Source organism: Colius striatus, chromosome 16 (assembly GCF_028858725.1).
Source record: "Colius striatus isolate bColStr4 chromosome 16, bColStr4.1.hap1, whole genome shotgun sequence".
In the NCBI taxonomy this organism is placed as follows: domain Eukaryota; kingdom Metazoa; phylum Chordata; class Aves; order Coliiformes; family Coliidae; genus Colius; species Colius striatus.
The window spans coordinates 2,275,362-2,294,984 of record NC_084774.1 but is presented as its reverse complement, the minus strand read 5'-3'; the positions used below and the strand labels follow the sequence as shown (position 1 = coordinate 2,294,984).

The 19,623-nt window shown below is 58.4% G+C and overlaps 1 protein-coding gene across 4 annotated transcripts in view; it reads right to left on the bottom strand.

Annotated features, from left to right (window-relative positions):
• Positions 1–5,209: 5,209 nt before the first annotated feature.
• L3MBTL1 (L3MBTL histone methyl-lysine binding protein 1) overlaps positions 5,210–19,623 on the bottom strand; it is a 29,356-nt gene continuing 14,942 nt past the window's right edge. For 3 of the 4 annotated variants that reach the window (XM_062008882.1, XM_062008883.1, XM_062008881.1), the window contains exons 10-22: positions 18,616–18,751; positions 18,003–18,103; positions 16,834–16,985; positions 15,911–15,987; positions 15,450–15,535; positions 14,821–14,931; positions 14,423–14,537; positions 14,084–14,183; positions 12,443–12,640; positions 12,139–12,185; positions 10,551–10,708; positions 8,694–8,756; positions 5,210–7,682 (exon numbers count right to left, since the gene is read on the bottom strand). In XM_062008882.1, coding sequence (XP_061864866.1) covers positions 7,548–7,682; positions 8,694–8,756; positions 10,551–10,708; positions 12,139–12,185; positions 12,443–12,640; positions 14,084–14,183; positions 14,423–14,537; positions 14,821–14,931; positions 15,450–15,535; positions 15,911–15,987; positions 16,834–16,985; positions 18,003–18,103; positions 18,616–18,751 — 1,479 coding nt within the window. In that variant the 3' untranslated portion in view covers positions 5,210–7,547. The remainder of the gene's footprint in view (positions 7,683–8,693; positions 8,757–10,550; positions 10,709–12,138; positions 12,186–12,442; positions 12,641–14,083; positions 14,184–14,422; positions 14,538–14,820; positions 14,932–15,449; positions 15,536–15,910; positions 15,988–16,833; positions 16,986–18,002; positions 18,104–18,615; positions 18,752–19,623) is intronic. The other variant, XM_062008879.1, reaches the window with a different exon arrangement.

Here is a 19,623-nt window from a genome sequence, read left to right as displayed (position 1 = left end):
GGGGCCTGATGGCTGCTGTGGGGCCTGATGGCTGCTGTGGGGCTGGGGAGATGCTGCGGGGCCCAGCTGCTGCTGTGGGGCCTGATGGCTGCTGTGCAACTGGGGGGACGCTGCAGGGCCCAACTGCTGCTGTGGGGCTTAGGGGGACGCTGTGGGGCCCGGTGGCTGCTGTGGGCACTGATGGCTGCTGTGGGGCCCAGCGGCTTCTATGGGGCCCAGTCACTGCTGTGGGGCCTGGCGGCTGCTGTGGGGCCTGATGGCTGCTTCAGGTCCCGGCGGCTGCTGCGGGGCCGTGGGGGCCGGGCACAGCTGTTCCTGCGCTGCAGGCTGCTGGGCTGGGCTCAAACAACAGCTCTCCAGCGGCACGGGCTGCGTTGCTCACACTGGTTTATTACTCAGAACACGGACGGAACACGTCACACCGTCATCTATATATATAAATTTACTTTTATGTGGCTATAAATTTATATATATAGGACCTTTAAACCTCTGTACACTCGGGACACAATGTTCCAGAAGAGCTCCACTGGCTACAACAGAAGTATTTTTGTTATGAAAACACAAAGTGTGAATATCAAAAACACGGAAAAGAAATTAAAAACAAGTGCAAAATGAATGAAAGTGCAAACAAGCTTTTTGTTCCCACAGCCACGCTGCCTCCAGCGCCCCGGACGAACGTCCTGGAGGTGAGGGGCGCTGGGGGAGGTGAGCTGAGCTGCAGCCCTGCCTTTCCCCCTCCCTGCACCAAGCCGGCCCCTCCCAGGGGCTGAGGAGTGAGGACGGAGGTGAGGGGCGCTGGGGGAGGTGAGGGGTGCTAGGGGAGGTGAGGGGCGCTGGGGGAGCCGAGCCGCAGCCCTCGCCTCTCCCCCTCCCTGCACCAAGCCGTCCCCTCCCAGGGGCTGAGGAGTGAGGCCGTGGGAGCACAAGTGGCCACGTCACATTCCTCTGGCGGCTCCTTCCCAACGCCCCCCATTGCACTGTGTCCCCAGCTTGGCCTCTGCAGGCGGCAGCAGCCCAAAGGCCTCAGGGTGGAGGGTCTCTTCCTTTCCTAGAGGTGTGTGATCACTCGGAAGGCGCCGCTGAGGGCAGAGGCAGGCACAGCCGCCCTCCTGGCCCAGCTGGAGCTGCCTGCTCTCACTGCCTCACGCCACCACTCCCAGGAGGAGGGAGAAACCCCTTCCCCAGAGGCTCCCACCAGAGCTGCCTGCGGGCCCCAGAGGCGGCCCGTGCCCGGGGCTGCTGGGACACGTCCCCTGGCTCCCGCTGAGCCCTCACAACGCCATCTGCGGCACCCAGGGCGGGAAAAACAGGAGCACAGGCTGGGGGCCTCCACTCAGGAAACAATCTGACTTCAATACCTCCTTGACATCAATTTTGGCTGCAGTCACATGTCTCAAAGACCCAGAGGAAGCTGTGGGCCAGACTCGGCCTCGTCGCCCTCTCCAGCTGCTGGGTGGCACAGCTGTGAACGTCTCTGTGAGGGGCTTGGTCAGGCAACAGGGGAAGGATGAAAAGCTTTGGTGCTTCTGCCTTAGTCACAGCTGCCCTTGATGCTCCCTGAAGGGGGAACTTCCAGCCAGTGCTCTGTGGACATAGAGGACCTGCCAAGCCCAGAGGTGAAGCAAGCCTTCCTTCTCCTGAGCCCAGAGACAAGTTCTGCTCACGGAGGACATGCTGCCCAGAGGCTGCCACCTGCACAGCCACAGGGACCAAGCAGCACACAGGAACCGCAACACCACAGCGGGGGAAACGGTGTCGAGGCGCTTCCACAAGCACCCACCCACAGGACACGCACGTGCTGCCAGTTTGGTTTGGTTTGAAAGGAAACAAGAAGAAGGTTTTAACAGTACATAGCCCTTGACCACCTACAGACCCGTGTAACTCCCACCCAGAGGAATCCAGGAGCCTCGAACCCAGCCGGCTGCGGAACGGACGCTGAGGGCAGCAGGGAGCGTGTGACAGACCCTCACAGACACACACACACAGGGTGTGACAGACCCTCACACACACACACAGTGTGACAGACCCTCACAGACACACACAGGGTGTGACAGACCCTCACACACACACAGTGTGACAGACCCTCACAGACACACACAGGGTGTGACAGACCCTCACACACACACACAGTGTGACAGACCCTCACACACACACACACAGTGTGACAGACCCTCACACACACACAGTGTGACAGACCCTCACAGACACACACAGGGCGTGACAGACCCTCAAAGACACACACACAGGGTGTGACAGACCCTCACACACACACAGGGTGTGACAGACCCTCACACACACACACAGTGTGACAGACCCTCACACACACACAGGGTGTGACAGACCCTCACACACACACACAGTGTGACAGACCCTCACACACACACACAGGGTGTGACAGACCCTCACACACACACACAGGGTGTGACAGACCCCCACAGACACACACAGAGTGTGACAGACCCTCACACACACACACACAGGGTGTGACAGACCCTCACACACACACACGGTGTGACAGACCCTCACACACACGCACGGTGTGACAGACCCTCACACACACACACAGTGTGACAGACCCTCACACACACACACAGGGTGTGACAGACCCCCACAGACACACACAGAGTGTGACAGACCCCCACAGACACACACAGAGTGTGACAGACCCTCACACACACACACAGGGTGTGACAGACCCTCACACACACACAGTGTGACAGACCCCCACAGACACACACAGGGTGTGACGGTGTGACAGACCCTCACAGACACACAGGGTGTGACAGACCCTCACACACACACAGTGTGACAGACCCTCACAGACACACACAGGGTGTGACAGACCCTCACACACACACAGTGTGACAGACCCTCACAGACACACACAGGGTGTGACAGACCCCCCCACACACACACAGGGTGTGACAGACCCTCACACACACACACAGGGTGTGACAGACCCTCACACACACACACAGTGTGACAGACCCTCACAGACACACACAGGGCGTGACAGACCCTCAAAGACACACACACAGGGTGTGACAGACCCTCACAGACACACACAGGGTGTGACAGACCCTCACACACACACACAGGGTGTGACAGACCCCCACAGACACACACAGAGTGTGACAGACCCTCACACACACACACACAGGGTGTGACAGAGCCTCACACACACACACGGTGTGACAGACCCTCACATACACACAGGGTGTGACAGACCCTCACACACACACACAGTGTGACAGACCCTCACACACACACACAGGGTGTGACAGACCCCCACAGACACACACAGAGTGTGACAGACCCCCACAGACACACACAGAGTGTGACAGACCCTCACACACACACACAGGGTGTGACAGACCCTCACACACACACAGTGTGACAGACCCCCACAGACACACACAGGGTGTGACGGTGTGACAGACCCTCACAGACACACAGGGTGTGACAGACCCTCACACACACACAGTGTGACAGACCCTCACACACACACAGTGTGACAGACCCCCACAGACACACACAGGGTGTGACAGACCCTCACACACACACAGTGTGACAGACCCTCACAGACACACACACGGTGTGACAGACCCTCACACACACACACGGTGTGACAGACCCTCACAGACACACACAGGGCGTGACAGACCCTCACACACACACAGTGTGACAGACCCTCACAGACACACACGGTGTGACAGACCCTCACAGACACACACAGGGCGTGACAGACCCTCACACACACACAGTGTGACAGACCCTCACAGACACACAGAGAGTGTGACAGACCCTCAAAGACACACACACAGGGTGTGACAGACCCCCACAGACACACACAGAGTGTGACAGACCCTCACACACACACACAGTGTGACAGACCCTCACAGACACACAGGGTGTGACAGACCCTCACACACACACACAGTGTGACAGACCCTCACAGACACACAGGGTGTGACAGACCCTCACACACACACACAGTGTGACAGACCCACACACACACACAGGGTGTGACAGACCCTCTCACACACACACACAGGGTGTGACAGACCCTCACACACACCCAGGGTGTGACAGAGCCTCACACACACACAGGGTGTGACAGAGCCTCACACACACACAGGGTGTGACAGACCCTCACACACACACAGTGTGACAGACCCTCACACACACACAGGGTGTGACAGACCCACACACACACACAGGGTGTGACAGACCCTCACATACACACACAGTGTGACAGACCCTCACACACACACACAGTGTGACAGACCCTCACAGACACACACAGTGTGACAGACCCTCACAGACACACAGGGTGTGACAGACCCTCACACACACACACAGGGTGTGACAGAACCTCACAGACACACAGAGTGTGACAGACCCTCACAGACACACAGGGTGTGACAGACCCTCACACACACACACAGTGTGACAGACCCTCACAGACACACAGGGTGTGACAGACCCTCACACACACACACAGTGTGACAGACCCACACACACACACAGGGTGTGACAGACCCTCTCACACACACACAGGGTGTGACAGACCCTCACACACACACAGGGTGTGACAGAGCCTCACACACACACAGGGTGTGACAGACCCTCACATACACACAGGGTGTGACAGACCCTCACATACACACAGGGTGTGACAGACCCTCACACACACACACAGTGTGACAGACCCACACACACACACAGGGTGTGACAGAGCCTCACACACACACACAGGGTGTGACAGACCCTCACATACACACACAGGGTGTGACAGACCCTCACAGACACACACAGGGTGTGACAGAGCCTCACACACACACACAGGGTGTGACAGACCCTCACATACACACAGGGTGTGACAGACCCTCACATACACACACAGTGTGACAGACCCTCACATACACACAGGGTGTGACGGTGTGACAGACTCTCACACACACACAGTGTGACAGACCCTCACACACACACACAGGGTGTGACAGACCCTCACAGACACACAGGGTGTGACAGACCCTCACAGACACACAGGGTGTGACAGACCCTCACACACACACACAGTGTGACAGACCCTCTCACACACACACAGGGTGTGACAGACCCTCACAGACACACAGGGTGTGACAGACCCTCACACACACACAGGGTGTGACAGACCCTCACACACACACAGGGTGTGACAGACCCTCTCACACACACACAGAGTGTGACAGACCCTCACAGACACACAGGGTGTGACAGACCCTCACACACACACAGGGTGTGACAGACCCTCACCTCCCCCTCCAGCCAGGCCCTTCTGAGGGCAGCTCCCTGCACAGAGCTCAGAGCTGGCAGCCCGAGTGAGCCCCAGCTCACCCCCAGCCCGGGGCCGTGCTGCCAGGCACAGCCTCTCCAACCTTACCACCAGTTTCACATCTGACTCTCAGCTCCTCTTGCCTGCAGCCAGGGTTGGTGCTCGGGCCCTTCCCCCCAGGAGGAGGGACATCCCAAGGCTGGGAGCTGAGGACAACAGGATGCTTTTGGGATGCTGAGCAGCCACATCGTGTGCCAGGCAGCCTCTCCAGCACAAAGGGCTCGGTCCTGGTCGCATGGAGCCTGGCAGATGAGGGTCCCTGGGCTCCTCCCCCAGCACACAGTGGCCCTGAAAGAGACTCCCCACCAGCTGAAAGGATCAGCTTCAGGACCATTCACTGCAGCTCAGGGGTGATTTGGGGGGTGAGTGTGGGCCCCAAGGACACGGCTGTTCCATCCCACTCCTGCTCTCTCTCCAGCTGATGACACTGCAGTGCTTGAAGAATTGGAAGGGCAGGAAGGAGTGGCAGAGCTGCTGAAATCAAACCCAAGCACTGAGAAACAAACACGAGGACTTGCAAGTCCTGTGTGAAGAGAGCAAGCAGCTGATGTTTCAAGAGCAGGTCAAATGTGACCCCAAATATTCAGTTAAGAGTCAAAATGCTACATTTCCATGGGAAGTCTAGAACAGATTGACCCAGGTGTGACAGCAGCTTCCAAGGCAGTGCTGGTGCACTTGCTAAGGTCCCTTCATCCCTGTCTTTGGGCACTGGGAAAGGGAGGGGGGATGGTTTTGCTACTGATACGTCATTGTTGGGACTGGGAAATGTCCAGGGGACTTGGATCACCTCACCACAGGCTGTGGAAGGCCCATGGGGCAGCTGGGCACTGCCACACCACTGCTCCCACAGCAGCGAGGACAGAGCACAGCATGGGCACTGCCAGGAGACACAGGCACTGCCCCAGGCTGCCTGGGACCCTGCCACGGCCTCCCAGCCACGTTGGCTTTCCTGGCCCTGCAATCCTGACCTGCTCAGCCTCTCCTCCACTGCAAGGGACAGTGTCACATGAGCACTGCCAAAGTGCCTGCAGCCTTGGTGAAAAAGGTGCTGTGCTAATAAAAGGACAGAAAAGCACTCCAGTTAACTGCTGCATTTCTTTTAGCTCTGCAAGTAAGGAATACCTGGGTGGCAGAAGATGCTGTTCTGTAAAATCTGGGGGCCTCGTGGGGGCAAAAAGGAGGAGAAGGCAGCTTGGAGGATGGAGTCAGACAACTCAGGCACACCTTCAGAAGCGAGCCCTGGACCTGCCTAAGGAGAAACAGATACTTCTTGCCCTTGGCAGCTGCCTCTGCTCCCAACACTCACACTGAAGAGGGCCTGACTCTCCTTTGCAGGGGACCTTTTAATGGCTGCAGAGGGAAGAAGTTAACCAAGCACCCTGTCTCCTAGAGACGTGCTGGCAAAGGCAGCCTGAAGCACAAGAGGAAATAGGGCTTGTTCTGCACCTCTCCTGCCCCGGCCCCGAGGGGCCTTGGGGCTGCTGTGTTACCCTGGAGAGGGAGGAAGCCCCAGTGCTGCTGGTGGGCAGAGCAGCAGGCAGAAAATGGTGCTCCCTGGAATGGGGGAGAGGTGGGACACTAGTTCCCAGAGTGCTGAAGGGCCAAAGCAAAGCCATCATCTGGCCTTAAAAGGGCAAGTCAAAAGTATTCAGAGAGGAAAGGCAAAGTGAGCAGAAGCTCCTTGAGAGCATCTCTTGGAAATGATGTCAGCACAAGCCCCCCGAGGTATGCACCCAGGGGAGAAACCCCCAACATCTCCCTCAGCTGCTGGGCAAAGCCAAGAGCAGCCTTTGAACGGGTGCAAGCAGGTGCAGGGGCTGTCAGTCCCTTCCCTTAGCTGAGTGACTCGAGTAGAGGCGTCAGCCCCTCACTGCTACACCCTCTACACTGCTCCCCCTCCCCTCAGCAGCCTGCAGGCAGCACAGGCACAGCAGCACGTGGGCAGCTGCCACACTGAGACAGGCCAGACCCACGAGGGCTGGAGGAGAAGGGCAGCGTGGAGTGGAGGGGAAAGGGAGGGAGATGGACGGGTGGGACAGCAGAGATGTGGCATCTGAGAGGACACGAGCAGGACATGAGGAGCTGCAGCTGGCTGGGGGAGTCTCTGTCCTGACCAGACAGTTTGGCAGCACCGGTGCTTGAGGGAGGGTCCCAGTTGGGCCAAGAACAGTCACTTCAAGGTGTCATCAGCGTTCTTGAACATGAGGATGGCATTGTAGATCTTGAGTGCCGGGCCCAGCTTGACACTCATGATCTTGACGATGTCAGCCTGTGTCAGCAAGAGGAAAGCCTCACCATCGATCATCTGGAGAGGAGAGCAGGGACAAAGGCACTCACCAAAAACCCAGGCTGCGGCTCCCAGGGCCTGCCAGCACGGCCGTGACCTGGGCACGTGCCTCAGGTGCTCCCTGGGCAGGGCCTCTGCAGCACTCCCACGCTGCCCCAGAGAAGCCAGAGAAGCCTTGGCTCACGCCCAAGGACAGGGCAGAGAAGGGGGAAAAGGCCCTTCCAGGGGCCAATGCAGGGGCTCACCCACAGCCAGCCCAGCTTCTGTGCCGGAGCACAGTGGGCACAGCACACAAACAGCAGGCAATCAGCCCTGGGCAAACACCCATTGAGTCCCTGCTCCGCGTCCTGGCACACGTGGAGGCTGCCCCTGGCTCAGCTTCGCCTGCCTGAGCACCCCTAAAACACAGGGGCCACCAGCTGACAGGCTGGGACACATCCTGTGCCCCGTGTGCCAGAGAACAGGGCAGCACAGCTCCTTGGGGCTCAGCACCTCCCCTCCCCACACAGCAGACAGCTGAAGGCCCGAGGCAGCAGGGCTGCAGGTGGATTGCTGCCGGGTGCTGCACATGCTCTCAGCGTTCAGCTGCAGTCCCTGGCCAATTCCCCAAAGCCCTGCTGGCAAACAGCTGTCCTTAGCCACCTGCACTCATCCTCCAGCCCTTCTTGGAGCATCATTCTTGGAGCATCGTTCATGGAGCATCATTCATGCCCTTGGTTGGGACATCCCTTTTTTTTGACGGTATTTAGCAAAAGGACAAGGGCTGATGGGCTGAAGCTGGAACATAAACAGTTCCAGTTAAACATAAGGAAAAACTGCTTTCCCTGTGAGATGAGGGAGCCCTGGCCCAGGCTGCCCAGGGAGGGGGTAGAGGCTCCTTCCTTGGAGGGCTTCAAGACCCACCTGGACACGTTCCTGTGTGACCTGATCTAGGTGGGAGCTGGTTCTGCAGGGGGTTGGGCTGGATGATCTCTAAAGGTCCCTTCCAACCCCCACCATGCTGTGACTCTGTGATTCTATGATTCTCACCTCATCCTTGAAGAGCTTGGCTTGGTCCTCACAACCCGTCAGAGTCTGAACAAAGCTAAAGACCTTGGAAAAAGTGGAGAAAAATGTCAAGACAGAAGCATCATTTCTGGCTAGAGCCTCTGCGTGTCCCACGTCCTCCCGTCCTCACATCCTCCTGTCCTCACATCCTCCTGTCCTCACATCCTCCCGTCCTCATCCTCCTGTCCTCACATCTTCCTGTCCTCACATCCTCCTGTCCTCACATCCTCCTGTCCTCACATCTTCCTGTCCTCACATCCTCCTGTCCACATCCTCCTGTCCTCACATCCTCCTGTCCTCACATCCTCACATCCATCTGTCCTCACATCCTCCTGTCCACATCCTCCTGTCCTCACATCCTCACATCCTCCCATCCTCCTGTCCACATGCTCCTGTCCTCACATCCTCCTGTCCTCACATCCTCACATCCATCTGTCCTCACATCCTACTGTCCACATCCTCCTGTCCACATCCTCCTGTCCTCACATCCTCACGTCCTCCCGTCCTCACATCCTTCTGTCCTCCCATCCTCCCATCCTCACATCCTCCTGTCCTCACATCCTCACGTCCTCACGTCCTTCTGTCCTCACATCCTTCTGTCCTCCCATCCTCACATCCTCCTGTCCTCACATCCTCCCGTCCTCACATCCTCCTATCCTCACATCCTCCTGTCCTCACATCCTCACATCCTCACATCCTCACATCCTCCTATCCTCACATCCTCCTGTCCTCACATCCTCACATCCTCCTGTCCTCGCATCTTCCTGTCCTCACATCCTCACATCCTCCTGTCCTCACATCCTCCTGTCCTCACATCCTCACATCCTTCTGTCCTCACATCCTTCTGTCCTCACATCCTCCTGTCCTCACATCCTCCTGTCCTCACATCCTCACATCCTTCTGTCCTCACATCCTCCTGTCCTCACATCCTCCTGTCCTCACATCCTCCTGTCCTCACATCCTCACATCCTTCTGTCCTCACATCCTTCTGTCCTCCCATCCTCCTGTCCTCCCATCCTCCTGTCCTCACATCCTTCTGTCCTCCCATCCTCACATCCTCCTGTCCTCACATCCTCACATCCGTCCTCACATCCATCTGTCCTCACATCCTCCTGTCCTCACCTCCTCACATCCTCCTGCCCTCATATCCTCACATCCTTCTGTCCTCCCATCCTCACATGCTCCTGTCCTCCCATCCTCACATCCATCTGTCCTCACATCCTCCTGTCCTCACATCCTCCCTTCCACAGGGGCATTTTGCACTGAGCGCTCCCCCTCAGCCCAGGCCCCAGCTCCAGCCTCCCTCAGCCCCAGAGCAGCAGCTGCTCCAGTGGCTCCACATCCCACAGCAGCGCGAGGATTCGCAGCGAGGGGGGCGCAGGGGGCAGGGCTGAGGCTCCCCAGGCCTTTCGAGGGGCCATGGCAGATGCCTGGCAGCGTGAGTGCTGACAATGAAGAATCCAAGGTAAAGATTTCCTTCCCAGAGGAGTGGCTTTGCCTCTGCAGAGTCCATGGTTTAACGTTTTAACTTGCCAAAGATGAAACTGATTTCTTTCCAAAACTACAAGACGCTAAACGAAGAGTCTGCTGTCGTCCTTCCCCTGCCTGCCCTGGCCGGTGCCCCCTGCGAGCCGTGCCACAGCCTGGCAGTGCTGCAAGGCCTTCCCAGAGCTGCCAGCAGCGCTCACCTCTGCCCCTGCCCCCTCAGTACCCCACAAGCACCCCCCAGTGCATCCCCTTCTCACCGGCCCAGGGAAGCGGCCGCTGAAGCACCTCGGCGCCGAGTGCTCCCGCGCCAGGGGTTTAGCAGCAACCCTGCAGCCTTCAAAAGCACTTTACCTCATCGATGGTCCACTTGGCCACCGTGCTGGCCGTGATGCCAGCCACCCCCGGCAGCAGCTTGCAGTGCTGCTCCCAGCAGAGCGAGAGCGAGCGGTCGGGGTGTGCGGAGAGCGCCGACATGAACAGCGACGGGTGCACGGTGTCCGAAGCAATGGCTGGCAAGAGAAATGCAAGTTGTGATCCAAGGACGTCCCACCCCATCCCACCCTGCAAGGCTCTGTCCAGGGGAGGGCCCAGCCAGGCAGCAGCCGGTCTCATGGGTCCAAGTGCCACGAGCTGGTGGTTGTGCCTCGAATTAACGGGGTACCAGTGTACCCACACCTTCAGTCTGCCGGCACCGAGGCTGGCAGCGAAGCTCAGACACAAGCTGGGCTTTGCCTTGTGCTCATCACCTTCAGTCACTCGTTTGCCACACTGATTTCAGGGTCAGCTGTCACACCAGAATGCCATCCCACATCACTCAGCTCCTTCTGTGTTTTTAAAGCTTCTCCCTTGCTCCCTGCTCCAAGCAGTCAGAGAAGGCTCCTGTCAGGGAAGGAAGGTTCCTGGTGGCTGCTACGGGGCTCTGTGTTGTATGTGGAAAGACTGTTGGTAAGTCAGTGATGTTTGGTAACTGCCCAGCAGAGCTTCAAGACCGTTTCTGCTTGTCCCCCTGCCCTGCCAGCGAGGAGGAGGGAGCACAAGGCCAGGACAGCTGACCCCAACTAGCCAAAGGGCCATTCCAGACAGCGTGGCCAGTACATGAGCTGGGGGCAGATGGCAGGGAGGGCTGATCCATGCTGGGGCATCATGCAGCAGGTGGGGAGCAACTGCATTGGGCACCACTTGCTTTGGGGTTTTCCCCTTGAGTTTTATTTTCCTCCTTCTCATCATTATTGATGTTGTTATTAGATTTTATTTCCTTTTAGTTACTGCACTGTTCTTACCTCAACATACAAGTTTTGCTTTAGAATCACAGACTGGTAGGGGTTGGAAGGGACCTTTAGAGATCATCCAGTCCAACCCCCAGACTTTTATTGCTGATTGTCATCCCCATCCCAGGGGGTGGGGGGGAGCGGCCAAGCAGCTGTGTGGTGCTCAGCTGCTGGAGGGGTCAAACCACAGCAGCTCCCCCAGAGCAGAGCTTCTCACTGCCCACAGTAAGACGGGTCCTGCCTGGAATAACATCAGTCACTGTCTTACATCAGCCATCAGAGTTAAACACCAAGCAAACTGGTGAGCATCAGTTTCTATGCTGCAGCAATACTTTGGCACTTGACAACCACCCTGGTATTTTGGGGTAGGGCAGCCACAGGGTGAAGGCACAGCATCCCTGTCTGAAAAGGACAAAGTGCTGGGGAAAAGGCCCTGCCATAGAGAGAGGATCCCGATTCCCTGCCCTAAAGCACCCCAAGATTCACAGACATGCGCCAAGAGAGGTGGGAGGGCCCCGGCGGAGCTCTGGGCAGGGGCAGTGCCGTTGCCTGGCAGTGGCTTTGGCAGCCAGCCTGCGGCAGCTCTGAGCCCAGGCAGGCTTGGCTCCAGCGGCGCCCCGCTCCCCGAGCCCTGTGCCCGCCACGGCCCCGCGGCAGAGCACGGCACTTACCCTGGAAGTCTTCCTGCTGGATCTTCCGGTACTTGGGAGGTCGCCCTCTAAAGAGACGGGAAGATCCATTCCCAGCTGGCCCGGGACAGCCCCGGGCCCTGCTCCAGCCCAGGCCGCCCCGAGCCGGGTCACGTCCCGCACCCCGACCCACAGGGCTGACCTCCAGAGGCACGAAACGCGGGAAGGAGACCCGAGAGGTGCCCAACAGAGCTGGAGGGACAAACTCTGGCTGGCAGCAGCCCCGTCCCCAGGCAAGGAGCCGCCGGAGCGTGGCCCGCGGGGCGCTGCCCGGGCCGGGCCCTACCTGCCGTGGTGCCGAGACTTCTTCCGCTGCGGGAAGCCAATGAGGCTCCTCTTGCGGGCCGAGGCCTCGCTGTCCGACAGCTCTGCCTTCAGCCTGCCCTGGTTCTTCTCCGCCAGCGGGCACCCCGACAGGCAGTAGTGCGCCGTGAACCTGCCCGTCACGTGTCCCGACCCATCGCAGCCCGGCGTGGGGCACTTCCTAGGGAACAGAGGGGAGGCGAGCTGGAGCTGGCTCAGGGCAGCGCGGGGGCACGGCAGGGCCGCCCCTCCTGCCCCGGCACAGCCAGCTGCAGCCCCGGCCCCGGCGGCAAAGACGCGCTGGAGGAACGCCCGAGGCGTGTGGGCACGGGCCTGGCACAGGCAACCTCCTCACAGCAACCCGGTGCCAGTCCCCGCAGTGCTGACCAAAGCACCTCACTGGGGCTCACAGAGTTGCTGTATCCGTTTCCTTGCCCCCAGACAACATCTTCATCAACCACCTGGGTGAGGGCACAGAGGGACCTTCAGCAACTTCCCTGCTGGCACCAAACTGGGAGCACTGGCTGATTCCCCAGGGGCTGTGGGGCCAGTCAGCGGGATCTCAACCCGCTGGAGAGTTGAGCAGAGAGGAACCTGCTGAGGTTCAACAAGGACAAGGGCAGAGTCCTGCAGCTGGAAAGGAACAACCCCCTGCACCAGGACAGGCTGGGGGTGACCTGCTGGAGAGCAGCTCTGCAGACACAGACCTGGGAGTGCTGGGTGAGAATAAACTGACCATGAGCAGCAACGTGGCCTCGTGGGCAAGAAGCCAACGGCAGCCTGGGGGCAGCAAGAAGAGTGTGGGCAGCAGGGCAAGGGAGGTTCTGCTCCCCCTCTGCTCTGCCCTGCTGAGGCCTCAGCTGGAGTCCTGTGTCCAGTTCTGGGCTCCCCAGCCCCAGAGGGACAGGGAACTGCTGGAGAGAGGCCAGTGCAGGGCCACCAAGATGATCAGGGCACTGGAACATCTTCCTTGTGAGGAAAAGCTGCGGGACCTGGGGCTGTTCAGCCTGGAGAAGAGGAGACTGAGGAGGGAGCTCATTAATAGTGACAAATATCTCACTGGTGGGTGTCAGGAGGTTGGGACAGCACTTTTTTCTATAGTAGCCAGCAACAGGACAAGGGGTGATGGGATGAAGCTGGAACACAAACAGTTCCAGTTAAACATAAGGAAAAGCTGTTTCAGTGTTTGAGTGAGGGAGCCCTGGCCCAGGCTGCCCAGGGAGGTGTGGAGGCTCCTTCCTTGGAGGGCTTCAAGACCCACCTGGACACGTTCCTGTGTGACCTGATCTAGGTGGGAGCTGCTTCTGCAGGGGGTTGGACTGGATGAGCTCTACAGGTCCCTTCCAATCCCACCATTCTATGATTCTATGAAAGGAACCCAGACGAGGCTCAGAGTGATGAGGAAGCAAGTGTCACAAGTGTGGCCAGTGGACAAACCCCTGGAAGACAGATCTACCTTGGCGATTCACCATGGACACTCTACCCTACTCGCTCCTCTTGCCACCAGCCTGCTGTGCTGGGTCAGCAGGACACTGTGCCTCATCCCCCTGGGCCAGGGCACAGAGGGAGCAGAGGAAGGGCTGTCAGGGAGGCTGGGCCTGGCTCAGCTATCTGGGGATCTCACCTGTGGTGAAAGCTGTACTTGGAGCTCTTGGTGTGAGGGACACTCTTGCAGCCCAAGGTTGGGCAGCCCCCATGGGCAGAGGAGGCTGGTTCCTTTGGCCCTAGACCAGGAGAAGAAAGAGGAGAGAGAATGTGATGGCTGCAACCCCAGGCTGAGCCAGGCCTCTGGGCTCCCTGCCTGAGCCAAGCAGCGGGAACTTTTCCAACTGACAACTCCATGGACAAGCCCTTTGTCCCTGCCCATCCTCAGCCAGCACCTGCCCTCTCATTTCAGTGGGACAGGGGGAACCTGGCACACTTGGGCCTTGGCATGAGGGACTGGCCCAGGCACAGCACTTACTGAGAGGAGGCTGCAGAGGGTGTCCAGTTTTTGAGCACCAGCCTATGGGGTGGATGTCTGGATGATCCACATCAATCCAGAAATCATAGACGTGGCTCCAGCCATCAAAATGGATCTGGGGAGATAAGTGAAGAGGTCACTTTTCCAACCTCAGGGCACTTGAGGAGCTCAGAAGCCCTCCAAGCAGACAGCAAGCAGCAGGGCAGAGCTGAACTGCAGCACAAGGCTGTCCTGCCCTCCTGGAGCCAGATACTGGGACCTGCCAACCTCTGCATGGTTCCACAGTCCTACACACTGCCACTGCAACTGGCAGCTGCCGCAGCAACTGGGAAGGGCAGGAGCAAGCCAGCATGGTGCCAGGACACAGGCTCAGCACCAGGACTCCAGCCAGCACCCACCTTTATCCTGTGGTCTTCCACATCCTCCACACTGGCCACTCGGATGAAGGAAGGAGTCCTCCTGTCCACTGCTTCCAGCTTCATGTTGACCAGGAAGCCATGGGGAGGGCGCTGAGGCCGGGGGGAACTCGGGTCAGGGGGGAGCAGGGCCCCTGGCAGCCTGTGCCCCCCAGCCCAGCTCCCAGCCCCAGCCTGGCGGGTGAGGGCTGTGCCAGCTCACAGTGGCGACAGGCAGGAGTGGGAACAGGCTTCCCACATCCCAGCTGTGTTTTATCAACACAGGAAAAGTGTTCCCAAGAGAAGAAAGTCTCCAAGAGACACATCTGGGGGGTTGATGTTGCAGCCATGCTTGGCTGGGACACAGCTGCTCTTGCAGGCAACAGCTATCGAGCAAACCTCAGCGACTTCCCATCACCCAGCTCCTGTCCAGCCAAGGGGATGGCTTGCCCAATTTGGAATCTTTGCCCAGGTTAGCCCTGACCTCTGAGCCTTGGGTGTGGATCTGAAGCTCAGGCCTGTGGCAGGAGCATGCTGAGCATCACTTCACTTTTCACAAAAGCAAAGGTCTGACAAGGGAGAAACCCCAAATTTCTGCCCAGGCACAGTGGAGCAGGGGACGTGGCACTCACCACTTTGAAGGCCCAAGCTGGGACAGCAGATGCTCCAGTTTCCTTTAAGTACTTTTCCCAGGTGAAGTTGTCGGGGTCAGGATAATCTAAAAGGGGCAAAATACAGAAGGTGAGATCCTGCAGGAACACAGCAAGTATCTCAGATCGTCCCACTGCCTTGAAGGACCAACCAAGTCTGTGCCAGGCACATGAGAACCTGAGGGGCATCAAGAAGTGCTACTATTTGCTCATGAAACCCAGGCTACAAGGACACAGAAACTTGGGTCCTCCTCACGTCTCCACTCTGCCCCACACAACCATCATGCAACCGAGCACGTGTGCAGAGCCTGGGCAGCAGCCGTGCTGTGGCCCTTCTGAAGGGAGCTGCCTGGGCCTGTGGGGCAGGGGCCATGGGGGGCTGCAGCCCCGGGCTCCCCCTGCCCCGTGGCTGCAGGGGCTGTGTGCCCAGGTTGCTCACTCACCTTGAGGAGGTGTGAGGGGTTTGCCGTGCTCCTGACACCATCCGACCGGGTGGATGTACGGGCTGCTGGGCTCACACCTGCAACATACCCAGAGCCCTGAGACAGGGCTGAGGCATCCAGCTGGGCCCCTCCACAGCACCCCAGGCCTGCAGCACCAGCAGAAGCCCCTGCAGCACCAGCAGAGGCCTTCTACAGCAGCCCTGTCCCCAGGGAGCACAGGCCCTGGCAAGGCAAGGGCCAGAGCTGGGGCACATGAGCACAGCCCAGGCACGGGCCCTGCCACAGAGCTGCCCAGGGAGCAGCAACCCTGTGATGTGAGTGGGGACACAGGCCCTGCCTTCCAGAGCTCGAGTGAGCAGCCAGGGGCTTGTGTCCTGGCTGTGGCTCCCACTGGCTCACAGCACACTGGGGTCTGCCCTGGGCCAGAGCACGTACCTGCCCAGCAGCAGCAAGTGACAGGCAGCAATGGACAGAAAGAGCTGCACAGCTCTTCAGGATGAGAAGTAAGAGAAGATCAGAGGGCTTGAGACAAAGAAGACAAGGACCCTGATTGTGCTAACAAGCAATTTGAATTGGCCTTAACTGGGACACCTCCCCACCCAAGTCACAGTGCCCTGCCTACAGCCACGTGAGCTCCTCTCATGACCAGCCCTCCAGGCTCTGCATTCCAGGTGGCTTCATTTCCCAGGCAGGTTTCAGGGTGAGCCCACAGCATTGCCTTAGCACCACATTAACTACAGGGCCATGACAGTGTCCTAGGAGGTGAAGGTTTGTCCCCCAGCACAAGATGGGGTGACCCTCTGCCTCACTGGACCAGAGGGAGTCTGTCTGCAGCAGTGTGCTGGGACTGTCCCACATCTTCTGCTGGAGTAGTGGCCAGGCATCTCCCAGTACTGGCACTCCAGGAGCCTCTGGGCACTTACCAATAGTCATAAGTATCATCCCAGTTGTCAAAGTGCACCAAAAAGCGATTGTCCACCACGTCAGTCACTGTGGCAACGCAGATGAGGGAAGGGTTCATGCGGTCCACGGCCTCCAGCTTCATGCCCACCTCAAAGCCTGGGGAAGCCTCGTGCTGGGAGGACAGAGGGACAGCTTTCCATCAGAGCCACAGTCCCAGAACCTTTGCCACTTCCCCTGCCTGCTGCAAGGAAACCCTCCCCAAACCAGACCCTTCCTGGCCTCCAGGCAGGCATGGGGCCACTCAGGATCCCCGAGGGGCAGTGCCCTGCTGTGCATGCAAGAGAGGCAGAGGGTAACTCAGCTTGGCTACAGAAAGGGAAAGGAAAGCAATCTTCAGACCCTCGGGGTCTTCTGCAAGCAGTAATCTCCCAGACAAAACCAGCCTCTAGCTGACACTGCATCAGGTTTTGTCACACACCACTTGTTTGCAGTGATGGCAGTGAGCAGTGCCCTCGCTTGGCAGGAGCAGCTGGGATGGGGCCCTTCACTCTCCCTTGCCTTTATGTCTCAGGTACAAAACCTGTGTCAAGTGCAGCATCACACACACTAGCAGGACTGCTGCAGCAATGAACAGGAGTTTAGACACAGCAAATAACTTGGAGAGGCTGGTTTATTGGTGTGCTGAGTTTCCTCTGCAGCTGACAGAGGAGCCACCAGCACTTTGCACTCTGCTGTGTTCCCACTTTCCTCACCCAGGCTGCCAGGTGAAAAATAAAGGCAGAGACAGAAACAATGAAGACACCAAAGAGAGGGAAAGGAATTGTGAATTGTTAACTGAGAGGAGTTCTGACAACAGAACTGTTGACAGTAGCAGCTCCCCTCACCAGTACTTGTGCAACAGATTTAACTGTCTGTAAGACTGACCTGGATGAAACAGTGAATCAGACCAACACCAATCCTGGGCACAACAATCTGGTGTCCAAGTTACAGATCCTGAGCAGCAGAGCGTGCCACACCTCACGAAGCAATGCCAGCCCTGCACTCTGCTGGCCCTCTGCACTCTGGGCTTGAGGAGTGTGGGGTGGACAGAGGAAAGCCCAGCACTGGCAGAGGCCCTCAGCTCAGATGGAGGGAAAGAAGTCACACTTGAACCCACAGGCTCTGGTAGGAAGGAAAAGCTGCTACTCACAATGTTTCGGATCATGAAGAGGTGCTTGGGAGCTGCCTGAGCCTTTGTTATCTTCAGGTAGTTTGTCCAGCTGAATTCTTCCTCCTTAAAACCTACAACCCCTCAGGAAGAGAAATGAGAGCAGCAAGTTCACAGAGAGCAGCCAGGAGGCCATGCCCCAGCCACCTCTGACCAGCTCTCACCCTGCCAGCCATGTCCTGCTGTGGGCAGACTGGGTCTAGAGCAGCCCTGGGAAACCCAAAGCCTGTGGCTTAGGCCCTGTAGCCAATTTTGAAGGGATGCCAGCTAGGAAACGTTAGCAGTGGGGTGCAAATCCAGAGCTCAGCTCTTCCCTGGAGAGCATCACCCGCCCTGGGGCACAGCTGCTGGCTCCACCTTGGCTCTGGGACATCCAGGGTGACAGGGCCATGCCCCAAAATGGGAGCAAGCAGAGCTCTTTAGTGTGATGAGTGCCTGAGAGTTGTTCTGTGCAACCCTCCCCCCAGCAAAGCAGCATCCCCTCCTGTGCCCCACAGAGCTGCCCTGTCCCCACACCCAGCTCTATGGCTGGGGGCCCCCTGCTAGTGCACCTCCTTCACTGGGACCTGCAGATTGAGACCTGCTCCCTCCTTACCTTTTGGGGGCTGGAGTTTGTGCCCTGTCTCCTCAAACCAGCCAGCAGGGTGGATGTCAGGGGAGTCAGCATTCAGCCAGAAGTCGTGGCACTCAGAGTAGCCGTCGAAGTGGAGGCGCATGCGGTACCCACACACCTACCAGCCAGGGCAGCGAAGGGAAAGGGCTGGGGAAGCCTCCTGCTGCCCTGGCTGAGCAGCACATGCACATCCCCTCCCTCACCCAGCCTCAGTGCATCACACAGGGAAGCCAAGAGTCAGTCCTAGGCCAGTGCCCACCCTGGGAGGCACACACCAGTCCCAAAAGGTACCCAGCTCAGAGAAAGCACGAGGCCACCCTGAGCCAGCCCCGAAGAGGGAGGTTCAGGCTGGTGCACGAGATGCTGTGGTTGGGCACCTTGCTGGGTCCAGCAAGTGCAAAGGTTCCCTATTCTGCACCCAGGGGACATACTGGCACAGGCATTCTGGCTAAATGCCATGGTGAAATCTCTGCAGCAGCCCAAGCAGCAGCCCCTGTGTGTGGCTGATCTCCCTGGCTGCCTGGGGAGCACTGTGAGACAGGGCTGCTGTGTCTGCCACGTGGCTGGATGGAGAGCCCCACAGACTGAGGGCCTCCACATGATGAGGAAGAGCAATGGGGTGCCTCCACAGCCTCCACAGCTCAAGGGCTCAGACCCATCAGAGGGGCATCAGCTCAAAGATAAGAAGTTGTTGCCATCCCCACAGTCTCTCCCCTCATGGCCCTGCTGTGTCAGGGGGATGGAGAGACCAGGCTGGGGCCTGGCAGCTGCTCCACAGCACTCTCTGCTGCCCCTACCAACTGGGAGGAAACTCCCAGTTTGCTTGACCAAGGAGCTGGGGCACCAGTTCACCCCAAGCATCAATATGCAGAAATGGGCCCCCATCCCATACAGCCCTTCCCAGCCCCATACAGCCCCTCCCAGCCCCACACAGCCCCTCCCAGCCCCACACAGCCCCTCCCAGCCCCACACACAGCCCCACACACAGCC